Consider the following 19547-nt stretch of genomic DNA (forward strand, 5'->3'; position numbering starts at 1 on the left):
GTATGGGGGCTTGCTGTAGGCTTCCTGCTGGGAGAGACTGATGCCTGCCCACTGGTAGGTGGAGCTGATTCCTATCCCTCTGGTGGGTGGGGCTTTGTCTCTGGATGGGATTAGAGGGCTGTGTGCCTGAGGGGTCTTTAGGTAGACTGTTTACTGAGGGGTGGAGCTGTGATCCCACTTGGATTGTTGTTTGCCCTGGGGCTTCTCAGCACTAACTGATGGGTGGAGCCAGATTTTCCTAAATTGGCCACCTCCAGAGAAAGGCATGCTGCTGAATATTCCCGAAAGCTTTGCTTCCATTGTCCTTCCCTCAAAACAAGCCACATTCACCCCTGTTTTTCCAGGATGTCCTCCAAGAACTGCAGTCAGGTTTGACCCAGATTCCTATGGAGACTTTGCTTTGCCCTGGGACCCAGTGCACGTGAATGTCTGTGTGTGCCTTTTCAGAATGGGGTCTCCGTTTCCTCCAGTCCCGTGGAGCTCTTGTACACAAGCCCCACTGGCCTTCAATGCCAGATGCTTCAGGGGCTTTCTCCCAGTGCCAGATCCCCCCACACGTGAGTTTGATATGGAGCTCAGAACTTTCACTCCTGTAGGTGAGTCTCTGTGAACCAGTTAGTTTCCAGTCTGTGGGGCTTCCCACCTGGGAAGTATGGGTTTGCTTATATCGCATAATCGCTCCTTCTACCTCTTGATGTGGCCTCCTCCTTTTCTTCTGGGGTGGGATATCTTTTTAAAGGTTTCCAGTCCATTTGGTTGAATATTGCTCAGCCTTTAGTTGTGAATTTTGTTGTTTTTAGGAGAGATGTTGAGCTCCAGTCCTTCTATTCTGCCATCTTAATCCCATCTGCTATTCTTCAGTTTTTAAAAAAAGACTTAGTCTTATGCATTTAAAAATTAAAAAAAAAAATTCACTCCACCCACAGTCATTATGAAGGCTGAAGATGTTGTGACTCTTAAATTTGTGACATACATTTTCCTCCTTCCATGTGTTGGGACAGATAGGAAGGAGAAAAGGGAAACATTAACTAAGGGAAGTTGTCATCTTCTTTTAGGTTTTGACTGCCTCTGGTTAACACTGATTGTCATCTTCTTTTAGGTTTTGACTGCCTCTGGTTAAATGCCTGCTTGTTGTCAGGCATTTAAATGCTAGCTCATTGCCATGTGCAGGTTCTTTCTGACCCATCCTGCTGGCCACTCTTTGCAACTCTCTGAACTTAGGACATGTAGTAATTAAAATTGCACGAAATTCCAGTAATCTGTGAAACTTGTTTTAAAGTCTGTGTTTCACAGTTCAATAGGAAAATAAACAGTCTTACAGAAAAGGGTGTTAACTCATGCAAATATTATAGAGTACTTCTTCAGTGGCTGGTTTTTATTCCTATCATGTTTTTTCTTTGTTTGTTTTGTGGCCACATCCACAGCATATGGAAGTTCCTGGGCCAGGGATTGAATCTGAGCCTCATCTGCAACCTACACTATAGCCATAGCAACACTGGATCCTTTGACCCACTGCGCCAGACCAGGGATCAAACCCACACCTCTTAACCCACTGCTCCACAGGGGGAGCTTCCATACCTATAATGTTAATTCTATATCCTAAAATAATATAACCTTTAATAAAATTTTTCAGATGTCCTATTTAAATGTAAATTGGGGAGTTCCCTTCATGGCTCAGTGGTTGACAAATCGGACTAGGGACCATGAGGTTTGCTGGTCCGATCCCTGGCCTTACTCAGTAGGTTAAGGATCCGGCGTTGCTGTGACTCTGGCGTTGGCCGGCAGCTTTGGCTCCGATTCGACCTCTAGCCTGGGAACCTCCATATGCCGTGGGAGCAGCCCAAGAAATGGCAAAAAGACCAAAAAAAAAAAAAGTAAATTAGCTTAAATTTACATTAATGAAATTTAAATAAAATTTACAATTCATTTCCTCAATCACACTAGCCCCATTTTAAGTGCTCCATCAGCCACATGTAGCTAGTGGCTTATGGATAGTACAGAACATTACTACCATTGATAAAAGTTCTATTAGATGCTGCTTCCATAGAGGATAGAAGTGAGAAGTTTTTGTTACCATAGACAAGTTAGTTACATGGAGTCAATGTATTGCTTTCAAATTCATTTGATATTTAGCTTTCCATGTGGAAGTTTTAAATAACTTATATTGCAAACATAGTTGGCAGCAGGATTCATAGTCAAACATTTCCACCCACCAGAGCCAGACTCCTTAATTTCTTCTTCCTATTTCCTGTCTTATTATTCCTCAGTTAAAGGGTGGCACAACTTCAGTCCTAAGACAAGGTAAAACTGGCATAAGTAGAAAGGCAAATGTTTGCATATATGTATTTGTGTGTGTGTATACAGGTTTTGAGAAAAGTGATTTAACTTTCGGAATAAGTTCTTATTTTTTTAAACCAAATCCTTAGATCATCTAATTGAATACCTGCCCACATTTTACATATGAGTAAACTGAGGCTAGAGATAGTGATTGCCCAAGAATGTATCAGTAGTTAATGCTAAGTCTGGAACTAAATCCTGTGTTCATTGACACCCAAATCATGGAATATTTCTACTAAATGATTTACCATTCCCATTTTAATTCTTTATTTACTTCTATTGCTATAGATTTAATGACAAAAGTTTAGAGGTAAAATAACATTATTATAATGAAATTCTTATTTTTAGAATTCCTGTTAAGGAATTCCTGTTGTGGCTTAATGGGTTAAGGACCTGACATTTTCTCTATGAGGATGTGGGTTTGATCCCTGGCCTGGGAACTTCTGCATGCTGCAAGTGTGGGCAATAAAAAGAAAAAAAAAAAAGTTGCTGTTTATATGTTTTTAAATGATTTATAATTTTTTTCTTCTTTTTTTATTACTCAGAGAATTTATTACATTTGTAGTTGTACAATGATCATCACAATCCAATTTTATGGGATTTCCATCCCACAACCCCAGAGCATCCCCCACACCCCCCAAAATGATTTATAATTATAATTCTTATAGATTGAAGAAGAAGAGAGGAAAAAAATAGAAGGTATGAAAGAAAATGAACGAATAAAAGCAACTAAAGAATTGGAAGCCTGGAAAGAACACCAAAGAAAAGCTGAAGAACAAAGAAGAATTGAGATAAAAGAAAATTACATCAACAAGGAAAGCAAATTGAAGAAGAGAGAAAAAAGTTAAAGCATAAAAGCCTTACTAGAAATTCAGCATCTAGATATCTTGACACAAATGGTACAATTATTACTTTGGCATTTTCTGGAAAGTGAGTTCTGTTAGAGAAGTGTATACATCACCGTGTGTGTGTGTATGTGTGTCCACATATTTGGTTATTATTTGGGGTATATGAACTACTACAATATAAAGGACCAAGGTCAAGTTCCCACTGTGGTGCAGTGGATTAAGAATCCAACTGTAGTGGCCCCAGTCACTGCGGAGGAGTGGGTTTGATTCCCTAGCCTGGCACAGTGAGTTAAAGGATCTGGCATTGCCACAGCTATGGCATAGATTGGAGCTACAGCTTGGATTCAGTCCCTCACTTGGGAACTGCCATTTGCCATAGGTGCAGCCATGAAAAAATGAAACTAAACAAAAAGACTAAGGTGAAAAACTTCTTTCTTCTTCTAGGAAGTGGTGAGGTTTTCATAATAAAATGAGCTAAGATTCCTTTCTTTCATACAACAGAATCATGATTTGAGGAGGGGGGACAGAAGAAATGTATCCAGTTAAAAACTTATGTCTTGGAAGTTTAAGTTTTGATTGGATATTTGAAAAATTAAGGAATAATTACATTTTTTCTTTAGATGTGATAATGGTATTATTATAGTTAGGTTTATGAAATTCTCATCTTGCAGAGATGGCTATTGATATATTTGTGGATGAAAAAATATGACTGAGATTTACTTCAAAGTAATATGATATGTGAAAGTGAATAGAGGTAAAAATGAAATGATGGGAGTTCCTGTTGTGGTGCAGTAGAAACAAATCTGACCAGTATCCACGAGGCTGCTGTGGGTTTGATTCCCTGACCTTGAGCAGCAAGTTAAGGATCCAGTGTTTGCTATAAGCTGTGGCATACGTTGCAGATGCAGCTTGGATTTGGAGTTGCTATGGCTATGGTGTAGGCTGGCAGCTGCAGCTACAATTCAACTCCTAGCCTGGGAACTTCCATATGCAGCACATGTGGCCCTAAAAAGCAAAAAAAAAAAAAAAAAAAAAAAAAAGATGAAGTGATTCTGTCTGTGTGTTGATAACTGAAGTCGAGACATGAATGCATGATGGTAATCTTTTCTGTCTACTTTTGTATATATTTGAAATATTTTATTATAAAATGAAAAAATAAGCTAAAGATCAAAGCATATTGACTCACTTTTACAAAGTAATTTTAAATTAGTAAAAAGAAAACAAGGAGTTCCCATTGTGGCTCAGCAGAAACGAATCTGACTAGCATCCATGAGGATGCAAGTTTGATCCCTGGCTTTGCTCAGTGGGTTAAGGATCCAGTGTCGCCACAAGTTGTGGCATATGTCACACATGCGGCTTGGATCTGGTGTTGCAGTGGCTGTGGCGAGGGCCAGCAGCTGCAGCTCCCATTTGACCCCTAGCCCAGGAACCAAAAAAAAAAAAAAAAAAGATTCAAAAATTAATGAAAACAAATTGTATAAAGAACACAGAAAAATCCAAACAAGGAGAAGAAAAATAAAAATAAACATAGGAATTAATAAAATAGGAAACAAAGAAATAATAAAGGGATCAGTAAAACCAAAATTGATTTTTTGAACAGATAATTAAAATTTGCAAAATGTTTGCAATAGTTGATCAAGGAAAAAATAGTGTTAGAAATAAATACATTATATAATTATAGATAGAGTAGAGATAAAAAAAAGAATCTTTAGGCTAATAAATTTGAAAAGAAAGGAAATGTGCACAATTTCCTAGAAAACAAATGACCAAAATTGACTTGAAAAAACCAGAAAATCTGAATAACCAGCATGTGTTAAAGAAACTAAATGTACTTCCACAAATATTCTCTTCCCAGCTGGTTGTAGAATTCAAAGCTGACAGTTATTTTCCATTAGTAACTTGGGGGGTTTTTTTGTTGTTGTTTTGGGGTATGTTTGTTTTTAGGACTGCATGCATAGCATATGGAGGCTCCCAGGCTAGGGGTCGAATCAGAGCTATAGCTGCCAGCCCACACCACAGCTACAGCAATTTGGGGTCTGAGATGCTCCTGCGACCTACAGCACAGCTTAAGGCAGCGCCAGATCCTTAACCCACTGAGCAAGGCTAGGGATCAAACCTGCAACCTTGTGGTTCCTAGTAGGATTTGTTTCTGCTATGCCACAACAGGAACTCCTCCATCAGTAATTTGAAGATAAGTTTTTATTGCCTCTACCTTCTAATGTTGCTGCTGAGAAATCTGCTCTTGATTTAGTTTGATCCTTTGTAAGGTAATCTATCTTTTGTCTCTGGTTTGCTTTACGATTCTTCACTTTGGTATACTTTAATTTTATTATTCTAAGTGCAGTTTTATATTTCTCTCATAACAGAACTTGGAGTATAGTTTCACTCAGAGAAATTGTGTCTTACCTCAGTTCTAGGAAGTTACAAGCTATTGTTTTCAACTAGCAAATTGTTTTGAAATTGCCTTTATCTTCTTTGGCTACATTCTGTGTAATACCATATCTCTTCTAGTTTGCAAATTTTCTTCAAATATGCCTAATGTGCTGTTATACTTGTTGTAGAGGTTTTCAATTTCAAGGACAATATTTTCATTTTGCAAGTTTTATTTTCTTCTTTCATACCTATTTCTTCTTTTTTCATTAAGGTTCTTAGTTTTTAATCATGTTTTTTAATTTGTTTTTGTTCTTTTTTTTTTTTTTTTTTAACAGCTGCACCTGCAGGCTAAGGGTCAAATTGGAGCTGCAGCTGCCAGCCTGTGCCACAGCCACAGCAACACTGGATCCAAGCCGCATCTGTGACCTATGCCACAGCTTGTGGCAATGCTGCATCCTTAACCCTCTGATCGAGGCCAGGAATTGAACCCACATCGTCATGGACACTATGTCTGGTTCTTAATCCGATGAGCCACAATGAGAACTCCTAGACCATCTTAGCTCTTTAAGTAGCATATTTTAAATGATTAGAGTCTCTTTCAGATAGTTCTATGATTTCAAACTCTTAGTAGGCCAGTCCTCCTGTTTGTTGTGTCTGCTGACTGTTCTTCATTACTGTATAGAAGAAAGATACGTTATATCCTCATGTGATTTGTATTTTTGTTTGCATGCTCATCTCCAGCAAGGATTATTTTTATGTATGCATATAAGGAGATTTCATGTTTCTGGTTTGCAGAAATAAGAATTACTTGCAAGCAATACCTGAAGTTTAGATTTCTCACAGGGGACATTTTTTTCTCCTCTCATTCAGAATGCTAGGAAGAAACATGCTCCACTTTCCTGGACTTGTGGACAGAGATTTTATATGTATGTTTCACTGAGACTGTAGCTCTTCTAAGGCTGTAATTGTATTTTTATCTCTCACCTGTGTACCTATTTCAGTATTAAGTTTCCAGCATTTATATATAACGTCTCTCTCTATATATACTTAATATATAATTATACATTTATAGAATCTCAGGTATAGTTATGAACATCTAGATGGATATGTATGTAGATACCTTCATAGGCATAGATATCTAGATATCTGTATCTGTATCTGAAATCTTTCCAAGTAGCTTTTTGGTGCTTTTGAGATTATCCTGATTTTGCATACTTTTTTTTTTTTTTGGAAGTTCCCAGGCCAAGGATTGAATCTGAGCCACAGCTGTGACCTATGCCACATCTGTGGCAAAACCAAATCCTTTAACCTATGTGCAGGGCTGGAAATCAAACCTGCACCTCTATAGCAACCAGAGTTGCTACAGTTGGATTCTTAACCAACTGTGCCACAGCATACTTTTTGAACTGAACTTTATACTTGAAGACTTTGTTTATTATATTTTTTATCAAGCATTTTATATTTCATAGATAGAATTTTGTCTTTTTGTTAAATTGTGTAAGCAGTATAGACTGCTGTGAACAGAAAGCTAATTCTATCTTTTGCTGTTTGTCTCATTTTACTTAAGAGTTTGAAAGGTTTTTTTTTTTTTTTGTTTGTTTGTTTTTGTCTTCTTACCATCTCTTGGGCCACTCCTGCGGCATATGGAGATTCCCAGGCTAGGGGTGGAATCGGAGCTGTAGCTGCTGGCCTATACCACAGCCACAGCAACACCGGATTCTTAACTCACTGAGCAAGCCCAGGGATTGAATCTGCAACCTCATGGTTCCTAGTCGGATTTGTTTTCTGCTGTGTCACGATGGGAACTCCATATTCTTTTTTTTTTTTTTTTTTTTTGTAGTTCCCAGCCCATGGATTGAATCAGAGCATTGCTGCAGCAACGATGGATCCTTTAACCCACTGAGGCTGGCCAGGGATAGAAAACACCTCCTCAGTGACCTGAGCCACTGTAGTCGGATTCCTAATCACTGCAGATTTAAGAGAACCCTGGAAAAGTAGCTGAGGGTCATCGATTAAAGAAATAATTAGCCACTTTATTTTCAATGAGGGATTTTAAATTTCTTTTTGCAGAAAAATATTTTTGGGTTGTTTGTACCTATACAACAAGCTAACTTTTAGAAGTAGCTTTAATGTATAATTACCTTCAAAGTCAGTTTGATAACTAGGAAGTGAGAGATAAATAACTTTTTTGCTAATATTGTTTTTAAAGGAAGAAATTCAGAAAATATATTTTTTGAGAAGTTAAAGGAAGACAGTATCCCTGGTCCTCGCTCTGTTGGCAATATTAAAATCAACTTTACCCCTCGAGTATTCCCAACTGCCCTCCGGGAATCACAAGTAGCAGAAGAAGAGGAGGTGGGTAAACTTGCTGTTACAGTGACCACAAATGAAAATACTTTTTTTTTTTTAAGGGTCACGCTTGAAGCATATGGAAGTTCCCAGGCTAGGGTGGAATTAGAGATGCAGCTGCCAACCTACACCACAGCAACATGGGATCCGAGCCACATCTGTAGCCTACACTGCAGCTCACGCCAATGCTGGATCCTTTACCACTGACTGGGGCTAGGGATTGAACCCACATCCTCATGGATACTAGTCGGATTTGATACTGCTGAGCCACAATGGAACTCCTTTTTTTTTTTGGTGAAAATATTCTTTTTTCCTTCTTTTTAGGGCAGCACCTGTGGCATATGAAAGTTCCCAGGCTAGGGGTCAAATTGGAGCTATAGCTGCCGGCCTGCACCACAGCCACGTCAATGCAGAATCTGAGCGACATCTGCGACCTACGTGACAGCTCATGGCAACGCCAGATTCCCAACCCACTTAGCAAGGCCAGGGATCAATCCCAAATCCTCATGGATACTAGTCAGATTCATTCATTCATTCTCCAAAATACTTTATTTTTTATTTCCTCTAATGAAATTATTACTGGGTGTGAATTTTTTAAGTTATTCACTATACTAAAGATATCACTTCATTAAAAAAATGTAATATTTCATTATGGGAAAACTATATTTTGCAGAGGTTTTTTTTGGGGGGGGGTTTCCAGAATGCTTATGAGAAAACACTGATTTAATATAGAGTATCATCGATTATTTCCGGAAATAAACTGTTTCATGTTCTGTTTATTTGATCAATAACATCAGTTTCCATAATAGAGTAAACTTTGGATCAATGTGTGTTGTGATAAGAACAGATTTGGAAATTTATTATGACTATAACATTAATTATTAACATCAAATATTTCTAATGCTATGGCACTTGGCATTAATATCTCTCATTCATTTCTAAATTCCTGAGCTCTGTGATTTTGAATATTGCGTCTTTAGTTGTATAAAACTAAGAACTGAGGGGTTCCCGTTGTGACTCAGTGGAAATGAATCTGACTAGCATCCATGAGGATGCAGGTTCAATCCCTGGCCCTACTCAGTGGGTTAAGGATCTGGCGTTGCTGTGGCTGTGGCATAGGCCAGCGGCCACAGCTCCGATTCAACCCCTAGCCTGGGAACCTCCATATGCCATGGGTGCGGCCCTGAAAAAACAACAACAACAAAAAACTAAGAACTGAAATTTTTACTGTGCATGAACTGATAACTCTCCCAACTGAAAAGTTGTAGAAAGCCCCTTAAGATATAATGGCACCTTATAAATATTAACTTTCTCTTAGTATTAACAATATATTTTTATATTTTATTATTTATAAAAGTATTGCTGTAACTATAAATTATAATATTTAAAATATTTTTTAAGAATGTAAATATATATATGTCTTTTAAACAAGAAAAATGAAATAGGAGTTCCCTTGTGGCACAGCAGGTTAGGAATCTGGCATTGTCACTGCAGCAGTTCTGGTCACTGCTGTGGTATGAGTTTGATCCCTAGCCCAGAAAACTTCTACATGCCACTGGCATAGCAAAAAAAAAAAGAAAATAAAAGTAAACTAATACTTACATGAAATCCCAGGAATTTGGATGAAATTTGGACTAGAAATTTTTATGCATGTGGTATTAATCAGCTAGTGAAATATTTTTTAGGTCTTTAATCTATTTTTATTTTATGATTTTTAATTTTTCCTTTGTAGTTGGTTTACAGTGTTCTGTTAATTTCTACAACTAGTGAAATTTTTTAAAAAGCTTAGAGAGGTGTAAAAACTGGAAGTTTAAAATCACCATCATCAAATAATGTATCAGTCTGGGCAGACTGCTATAACAAAATACCACAGACTGGGTAGCTTAAAAAACAGACATTTATTTCTCATAGTTCTGAAGGTTGGGAAGCCCAAGCTCAGGGTGCTGGGGTGGGGGTGGGGGTGGGGGTGGGGGAGTGGGGGTTGGAGGTTGGGGGGAAGATGATGGGCTCTGGTCAGTTCTTCTTCTTAAAGGACACTAATACTATAATGGGGGCCTTACCCTCATGACCTCACCTAAACTTAATTACCTCCCAAAGACCCCATTTCCAAATACCATCACTTTGGTGGTTAAGGCTTCAACATATGAATTTCGGAGGACACATTCATTCTATAACAAATTATTTCCATCTTTTGTTGGAATATGGAATATCTAAAAGTAGCTGTTAAAAAAAATAAGAATTCCTTTGTGTCCTTCATTAGATTTTATTCTCATTTCAGTGGCTGCACAAACAAGCAGAGGCACGAAGGGCAATGAATACTGAAATTCCTGAGCTTAGTGATTTAAAAGAAGAGGAAAAGAACCCAGAATGGTTGAAGGACAAAGGAAAGTAAGTTATTTGAACTCTGGCCAAGGGATTTATAATAAGTTTATGTAGATATTAATACTTAACACATTTTCTAGATATCTTGGACATATGTATTTGTATGTGACCGTTGGGGAGAAATAATGCAAATAAGTCAAGTAGGTAAGCAGGGCCTCTGTATTTTATTTTATTTTATTTTAATTTTTATTTTTTTGTCTTTTTGCCTTTTCTAGGGCCGCTTCCCATGGCATATGGAGGTTCCCAGGCTAGGGGTCTAATCAGAGCTGTAGCCACCAGCCTACGCCAGAGCCACAGCAACACGGGATCCAAGCCGTGTCTGTGACCTACACCACAGCTCACGACAACACCGGATCCTTAAACCACTGAGCAGGGCCAGGGATCGAACTTGCAACCTCATGGTTCCTACTCAGATTTGTTAACCACTGCACCACGACAGCAACTCCAAGGGCCTCTGTATTTTAAAAGAATCAGATCTTATAAGAAATAAGGTTCTTGTTTGCTTTCGTATTTAAATGTCACGGAAATGAAAAATATCATGTTTTTTGGATTACTTATTAAAATCCCTTTTTAAATCACTTAACATAAGTCCTTCCTAATACTCCCCTTAAAATCATGGGTCTTTAAAACTAGAGCTACTTTGACTAGTCATATCCATCTTTAAAAGATTATTAGCTTTCCAGGTCTAGGAACTCAGTCTGAAGGACTGGGTGCATGACTTCTCCACCAGGTGCCCATGAGCCAGTGAGAGTAGACTCAGCACAGAGGACAACAAACAGAGACAAGATTCTGGAGTAGAAGGACTCAAGATCACCTCCTCTTACAAAAACACCAAAATTGCAACTAACCGTTGAACAACCATCAACAAAATAGACTGGAAGCTATCAGAAAAGCTATCTCATACCCAAAGACAAAGAAAAAGTCACATCATGATGGTAGGAGGGGTGCTTTCATGATATAAGGAATCCCATAACTGCCTGGTGGGTGACCCACAGACTGGAAAATAACTATATTGTAGAGGCTCTCCTGCAGAAGTGAGTGTTTGGAGCTCCACGTCAGGTTCCTTGCCTGGGGGTCTGGCATTGGGAGGAGGAGCCCCTGGAGCATTTGGCATTGAAGGCCAGTGAGGCTTAAGTGCAGGAGCTCCACAGGATTTGGGGAGACAGAGACTTCACTCTAAGAGGGCACGCAGGGTTTCATATGCACTGGATCAGAGGACAAAGCAGGGATTCTATAAGAATCTAGAACTGGAGTTCCCTTTGTGGCGCAGCAGAAATGAATCCAACTAGGAACCATGAGGTTTCGGGTTTGATCCCTGGCCTCGCTTAGTGGGTTAAGGATCCAGCATTGCTGTGAGCTGTGGTGTAGGTCACAGATGCGGCTCAGATCCCGTGTTGCTGTGGCTCTGGTGTAGGCTGGAGGCTACAGCTCTGATTCAGTCCCTAGCCTGGGAACCTCCATATGCCATGGCTGCAGCCCTAAAAGGACAGAAAGACAAAAAAAAAAATCTAGAACAAGCCCATCAGGAGGTCTTGGAGGGTCTCCTGGGAGAGCAGGGGTGGCCATAGCTCACTGTGGGGGCAGGGCATTGGAGGTGGAGGTCCCCGGAATAATCATCAGTGTGACCTCCCCTGAGGCTGTCATTTTGGAATGACAGGGCTGAGAAGCCCCAGGCCAGATGACAAACAAAGTGGGAACACAGCTCCACACATCAGCAAATAGGCTGCCTCTAATCACACCCAGAGACAAAGCCCCACCCACCAGAAGGATAAGAAGCCTATAACAAGCCCCTGTATCTCAATTTCACCCACAAAGAGGCAGACACCAAAAGAAAGAGAGGCTACAATCCTCTAGCCTGCAGAAAGGAGACCACACAAAAAGCTCTACAAAATGAAAAGTCAAACATGAGTCAGATGACAGAACAAGACAAAACCCCAGAAGAACAGCTACATGCAGTGGAGATAGGAAACCTGTCTGAAAAAGACTTTAGAGTAATGCTAGTAAGGATGATCTAAAATTTCGGAAAAAAAAAAAAGAGGCAAAGATCGATGAATTAGAAGAAACGTTTAACAAAGGACTAGAAGGTTTAAAGATTCAACAAGCAGAGATGATCAACACAATAGCTGAAATAAAAAATTCACTAGAAGGAAACAATAGCATAATACAGGAGGCAGAAGAACAAAAAAACGAGGTGGAAGACAGACTGGTGGAAATGACTGATGTGGAATGGAATAAAGAAAAAAGAATGAAAAGAATTGAAGACAATCTAAAAGAACTCTGAGACAACTTTAAATGTACCAACATTCGCATTATAGGGGCAGAAGGAGAAGACAGAGATAAAGGGCCAGAGAAAATATTTGAAGAGATAATAGCCAAAAACTTCCCTAACATGGGAAAGGAATCACTCAAATCCCGGAAGCACAATACCATTAGGAATAAACCCAAGGAGGAACACTCCAAGACACATATTAATCAAATTGACCAACATTAGGGAGTTCCCGTCATGGTGCAGCAGAAATGAATCCAACTAGGAACCATGAGGTTGCAGGTTCGATCCCTGGCCTTGCTCAGTGGGTTAAGGATCTGGTGTTGCTGTGAGCTGTGGTGTGGATTGCAGACACTGCTCAGACCTGGCATTGCTGTGGCCCCTAGCCTGGGAACCTCCATATGCCACAGGTGCAGCCCTAAAAAGGACAGAAGGCAAAGAAGAAAAAAATCGAACATTATAGTCAAAGAGCAAATATTGAAAGCTGCTAGGGAAAAGCAGCAAATAACATACAAGGTAACCCCAATAAGGTTATCAGCTGATTTTTCAGCAGAAGCTCTGCAAGCCAGAAGGGAGTGGCATAATATACTTAAAGTGATGAAAGGAAAAAACCTGCAACCAAGGATACTCTACCCAGCAAGGCTTTCATTCAGATTTGAAGGAGAAATCAAAACCTTTATAGACAAGCAAAAGCTAAGAGAATTCAGTGCCACCAACCCAGCTTTACAACAAATACTAAAGGAACTTCTCTAGGCAGAAAGAAAAGGCCACAACTAGAAAGAAAAAAAGTAGAAATGAGGCGGCTCACCAGTAAAGGCAAATATTAGTAAAGGTAGGAAATCATCCACATGCAAATATGCCACCAAAACCAGCAATTGTGAATAGAGGAGGGTACAAATGCAGGATCCTGGAAATGCATTTGCAATTAAGAGACCAGCAACTTAAAGCAATCTTGTGTGTATATGTAGACTCCTATAGCAAAACCTCATGGTTACACAAACCAAAAATCTACAATAGGTGCAATTCAAACACAACACTAAAGATAGTCATCAAGCCACAAGAGAAGAGAAGAAAAGGAAAGAAAAAAGGACAAGAGATAAAGGGCCAGGAGTTTCCGTCGTGGCGCAGTGGTTAACGAATCCGACTAGGAACCATGAGGTTGCAGGTTCAGTCCCTGCCCTTGCAGTGGGTTAATGATCCGGCGTTGCCGTGAGCTGTGGTGTAGGTTGCAGACGCGGCTCGGATCCCGCGTTGCTGTGGCTCTGGCGTAGGCCGGGGGCTACAGCTCCAATTCGACCCCTAGCCTGGGAACCTCCATATGCCGCAGGAGCGGCCCAAAGAAATAGCAAAAAGACAAAAAGATAAAAATAAAAATAAATAAATAAAATAAAGAGATAAAGGGCCAGAGAAAATCAACAAAAACAAATCCAAAACAATTTAACAAAAGGGCAATAAGAACATACATATCAATAATTACCTTAAATGTTAATGGACCAAATGCTCCAACCAAAAGATATCAACTGGCTGAATCGATACAAAAACAAGACCCATATATATGTTGTATAAAGAAAATGTGGTGTTGGAGTTCCTGTCATGGCACAGCAGAAACGAATCTGACTAGGAACCATGAGGTTATGGGTTCAATCCCTGGCCTTGCTCAATGGGTTAAGGATCCAGCGTTGCCATGAGCTATGGTGTAGGCTGAATACATGGCTTGGGCCCCAAGTTGCTGTGGCTGTGGCCATAGGCTGGTGGCTACAGCTCCGATTAGACCCCTAGCCTGGGAACCTCCATATGCTGCTGGTACGGCCCTGAAAAGACGGAAAAAAAAAAAAGGAAGTGAGGTGTATGTGTGTATACATATAGATATATACACACATACATAGGAGGAGGATATATATACACACACATACACACACACACACACACACGCACACTCCTTGAGTAATATACACACCCACACACACACACACAATGGAATACTGCTCAGCCATAAAAGGAATAAAATAATACCATTTGCAGCAACATGGATGGGACATAGAAATTATTATACTAAGTGAAGTTAGGCAGTGAAAACAAACATCATATGATATCACTTATATGTGGAATCTTAAAAAAAGATGCAAAAAGATGCAAATGAATTTATTGCAGAGCAGAAACAGACTCATAGACTTTGTAAACAAACATGGTTAGCAAAGGAGACAGGTGGGGTGAGGGGAGGGGTGAACTGCGATTTGATATTGGCACATGCACACTATGGTTTATTGAATGACTGGCCAGTGGGGACCTGCTGTACAGCACAGGGAACTCTAACCAATCAATATTCTGTGGTAATCTATATGGGAAAGAATGGATATGTGTATATGTGTAACTTTGTTGTATAGCAGAAGTTATCACAACTTGTAAATCAACTGTAATTCAATAAAATTTTTTTAAATGGGAAAAAAAAAGATTACCAAATTGTGTTCTTTTTTTGTCTTTTTAGGGCTGCACCCGAGGCATATGGAAGTTCCTAGGCTAGGGATCGAATTGGAGCTGTAGCTGCCAGCCTACACCACAACCATAGCAACTTGGGATCTGAGCCATGTTGGGGACCTGCACTGCAGCTCAAGGCAATGCTGGATCCTCAACCCACTAAGCGGGGCCAGAGATTGAACCCGAGTCCTCATGGATACTAGTTGGGTTTGTACCGCTGAGCCACAAAATGGGAACTCTACCAAATTATCTTATAAATTATCATTTTATATCCAGTCTTCTTAATTATTTATATATGGCTTTGTGTGTGAATATTATGCAGTTATCAAAAACAATGAATTCTATAATTCTATGGCAGTGTGAGTTCATATTTTGAGGCAATGTAAATATTATATCTCATTATTTACACTTTTGTGTACACTATTACACTTTTGTATTATTTTTCTATTGTTGCCTTTTACAAACTTATTGCCTTAAAATAATACAAATGTACTATCTTATAGTTCTGAAGTCCAAATTGGGTTTGGCCAGGATAAAATCAAGGTATGAGTTGTGATCCTTCTGGAGGCTCTAGGGGAGAATCTATTTCCCTAAGTTTTCCAGATTTGAGGCTGCCTACATTCCTTGGCTTATGCCTCTGAACAGCAGTTTCTTCAGTTCGGCCTCTGCTTCCATGTCACATCTCCTTTCTGACTCTGGCTCTCCTGCCTCCCTCTTTCTTTTATAAGCACCCTCATAATTATATTAGTCTCACTTGTATAATCCAGGGTAATCTCCTATCTCAAGATCATTAATTTAATCACACACACAAGGGCCTTTTTTTTTTTTCGGGGGGTGGGTGTTGGGGTGCTGTACCCATGGCATATGGAAGTTCCCAGGGTAGGGGTCAAATAGCAGCTACATCTCTTGGCCTACGCCACAGCCACAGCTACAGCAATGCTAGACCTGTGTCTAACACCACAGCTCTCCACAACCTTAACCCACTGGATCCTTAACCTACTGAGCCGGGCCAAGGATGGAACCTGCATCCTCATGGATACCAGTCAGGTTCATTACCACTGAGCCACAAAGGGAACTCTGCAAAGGCCTTTCACTTTACTTAATATATTCACAGGTTTGGGGAGATTAGGATGTGGACATCTATGGAGAGGGAAATTATCTCTCTGACAACCAAGTCTGTATTTTTCTTTTCTCATCTTCTTTCTGTTCTTTGTTAGTCTTTTCGCCTGATAAAATACCAGAAATTGATCTGTGAAGTTGAGCTGGAGTTGGCAATTTTTCTGAAGTTCAGAAACCTGGGGCTGACAGGTTTGTTCCTTTTAACTTCCAATAGTAAAATCCTACATGATCCTTCCTCTTCTTTTCTCCCTTCCTCTTCTCTTCCTTTCTTCCTCCTCCTCTGTCTCTCCATTTATTGAACCATGAAATAAACGTCTACTGATTGCTTGCTATTTGCCAGACTAAAGGCTAGACTCTGAGCTGCAGAGATCAGTAGAGGAGAGAGATATACAAATATTTATAACACTGTGTGGCAGGTCAGTACATAGAACATGGAAAAATGAGATTACAGAAGATGAGAATACAGAAGAGGGCACCTAACCTTAAAGGATGGAGGGAATCTCAGAAAGAGTTTAGAAAACGTAGCACCTGAGCATCCTTAATGATAAGTGGGAGTTTCTGGAGGAAGGGAGAAAAAGGTATTCGTTTTAGACAGAGAATACAGTCTAAGCAAAAGCTCAGAGATAAGAATAGTGTGTTACATAGGTCAGGACCTATGAGTAGTTAATTTTATGCTAAAACATAAAATTTGAGGTTGGAAGTAATACCAAATGAACATAAAAAAATAGGCAGGAGCCTTGTGAGCTTGATTCTTATATTTTATTCTGTAAGGTGGGGAAATTGGGTTGCAGAAACCAAGGCAGAGGTCTTGCACTCTGACGTTATTGTAGGGGTGGAGATGAGGGCAGTTTGAGAAATATTCAGGAGGCAAATAGGGAGAACTCCTTGAGCGATTGTTGGGGAATGAGAGAGGAATAGTTGAGTGACTTCTGAGCTTCTAGTTTGCTTGTTTGTTTTGGCTTCACCTGCAGCATGCAGAAGTTCCTGGGTCAGGAATGCAATATGCACCACAGCAGTAACCAGAGCCATAGCAGTGACAGTGCCAGATCCTTAACCTGCTGAGACCAGGGAACCCCTGAGTTTCTAGTTTGAATTACTGATTGTATGATGCCACCAGCTGAATCAGAGAACACTTAGAAGGGCCAGTTAGGAGGGAATTGCACATAAGTTCAGTTTTGAATATGTTGAGTTGGAAATGTGCCTTGGTCAGTCTGGCTGACAGTGTCCAGCAAGTATGAAATTCAGAGGAGAGCCAGCACTGTAGATATAGATTTGGAGATTATCAGCATTTATGTAGCAGTTGATTTATAAGAGTAGGTAAGATATGCAAAAAGAGCATGTAGGCCAGGGGAGTCGTGGCCTGAGGATAAAACCCTGTAACTTACCAACATTTGAAGGTCTGGTAAAAGAAAAGAGTACACAGAAATACTCCTAGAAGCCAGGGGAAATAGAAACCTAAAGGAAAGACTTTTTCTTTTGTTTCATTCTTCTTTAAGAATAGAAAATGTGTGAATAGATGTACAGTTGAGACAGAGAGGTGATTGAAATGGCCTCAGTAAGAGTGGAAAAAGTTGGGTCAAGACCTAGGGTTAGTGGATTATCTTGATTTTATTTTTGTTTTTCCTCTTGTTAAAAGTTGCATTAAAAAAAAAAAGTTGTGGGGAATTCCCATTGTGGCTCAGCAGGTTACAAACCCCACAAGAATCGATGAGAACTTGGATGGGATCCATGAGGATTCCTGACCTCCACTCAGTGGGTTAAAAATCTGACATTGCTGCAAACTTTGATGTAGGTCACAGATGTGGCTCAGATCCCAAGCTTCTGTGCCTGTGGTATAGGCCGGCAGCTGCAGCTCCTATTTGATATCTTGCCTGGGAACGTCCATATGCTGCAGGTGCAGCTATAAAAAGACCAAAAAAAAAGGTATTGAGAAGCTAACAACCTTACACAAAATAACTGTTAATTCCTTTAACAATTTACCTAATTTGGTATTATTATTAAATGTAGAAATAGAGCTAGAAAGGTTAAGAAACTTGGCTAAGGTGGTGGTTAGTAAGTAGAACCAAGATTCAATCCCAGGTCAATATGATCATGAAGCTTGTGTTTCAAATACTGCTGCACACCTCTCATAGATGAATAAAATCTTCTTCCTGTCCTTGTGTTTCAATGATTGGCCTTAGTGAAGGCAGCCCAAGTAGTGCAGCTATGAATTGCTCTTACTCACAGCCTGAAAGTGCTGAAGTGTGCATAGCTGAATGTGCTATCCTGTTGGATTGGTTACTTTGGTCTAGAAAACATTGGAAAATTAAGTTGGAATGGACAGAGGTGCTTTATTTTCTGAGATGGAAAGAAAGAAAGACAAGACGTGTGAAACCGGATAAGTTTCTAACAAAAATTGCTTGCTGAGTACTGTTGAGAGCTCTGTAGATTAGAGAGTGTGAATTCTTTGAGCTGCTAGGCAGTTCAGCTGTGTGATTTATCTTCTTTCTCTCTCTCTTTTTTTTTTTTTTTGTCTTTTTGCCATTTCTTGGGCCGCTCCCGTGGCATATGGAGGTTCCCAGGCTAGGGGTTGAATCGGAGCTGTAGCCACCGGCCTACACCAGAGCCACAGCAACGCAGATCCGAGCTGCGTCTGCGACCTACACCACAGCTCACGGCAACACCGGATCGTTAACCCACTGAGCAAGGGCAGGGACCGAACCCGCAACCTCATGGTTCCTAGTTGGATTCGTTAACCACTGCACCACGACGGGAACTCCTGATTTATCTTCTGTAGTGTTTAGTCTTTTGGATTTAAGATTAAACCTACCAAGATTTTGATTGACAAGTATAGCAAAAGACTAGTAGTGCAAGGAACCAGATTACTTACAGAACAATAGCTCAGATATTTAACCATGAAATCTAGGCTAGGTTAGAAAGGACAAGATGCCATGAGGTGCCCAGTGGGTTAAGAGAAAATGGAGCAAATAGGAAATTAGAGGCCCCCATAAGGTTGAAGATTGAGTATAAAAGAAAAGTTGTCAGAATAGAAATTTCTAGTCAGTGGTTGGGATTCCAGAGTTTGTTATTGCTGAAGTAGTGCAGTTCAGGTGACAGCAATGTCCAAGATGTGGCCCTGGGAAATGGGTAGCAAAAGTGAAGTTGAAGGGAAAGTAATTTGAGTTAAAGAGTCTCAGTTGATATTTCAAGGCTAAATTGATAAATGGGTATAAATCTTAGAATCTTCTGGAATTATGGCATAAGTTGGGATAGAGGCAGATACTGGGAGCCAGGTTTCAAAGCCCTTAATGAATGACAAGAATGATTTTAAAAGCCAATTAGATGAACATGTCTTGATTATTGTAAATAGTGCTGCGGTGAATATTGGGGTACAAATATCTTTTGGAATTTTGGTTTTC

The 19547-nt window shown here is 39.8% G+C and overlaps 1 protein-coding gene across 1 annotated transcript in view; it reads left to right on the forward strand.

Annotated features, from left to right (window-relative positions):
- Positions 1–19547, forward strand: part of DNAAF4 (dynein axonemal assembly factor 4) — a 90777-nt gene that overhangs the window by 54139 nt on the left and 17091 nt on the right. Inside the window, 4 exon segments of the mRNA XM_047766298.1 lie at positions 3006–3126; positions 3129–3236; positions 7768–7913; positions 10186–10295. Of these exon segments, the coding sequence (XP_047622254.1) occupies positions 3006–3126; positions 3129–3236; positions 7768–7913; positions 10186–10295 (485 nt within the window).

This window comes from Phacochoerus africanus, chromosome 2 (genome assembly GCF_016906955.1).
Source record: "Phacochoerus africanus isolate WHEZ1 chromosome 2, ROS_Pafr_v1, whole genome shotgun sequence".
Taxonomy (NCBI): Eukaryota; Metazoa; Chordata; class Mammalia; order Artiodactyla; family Suidae; genus Phacochoerus; species Phacochoerus africanus.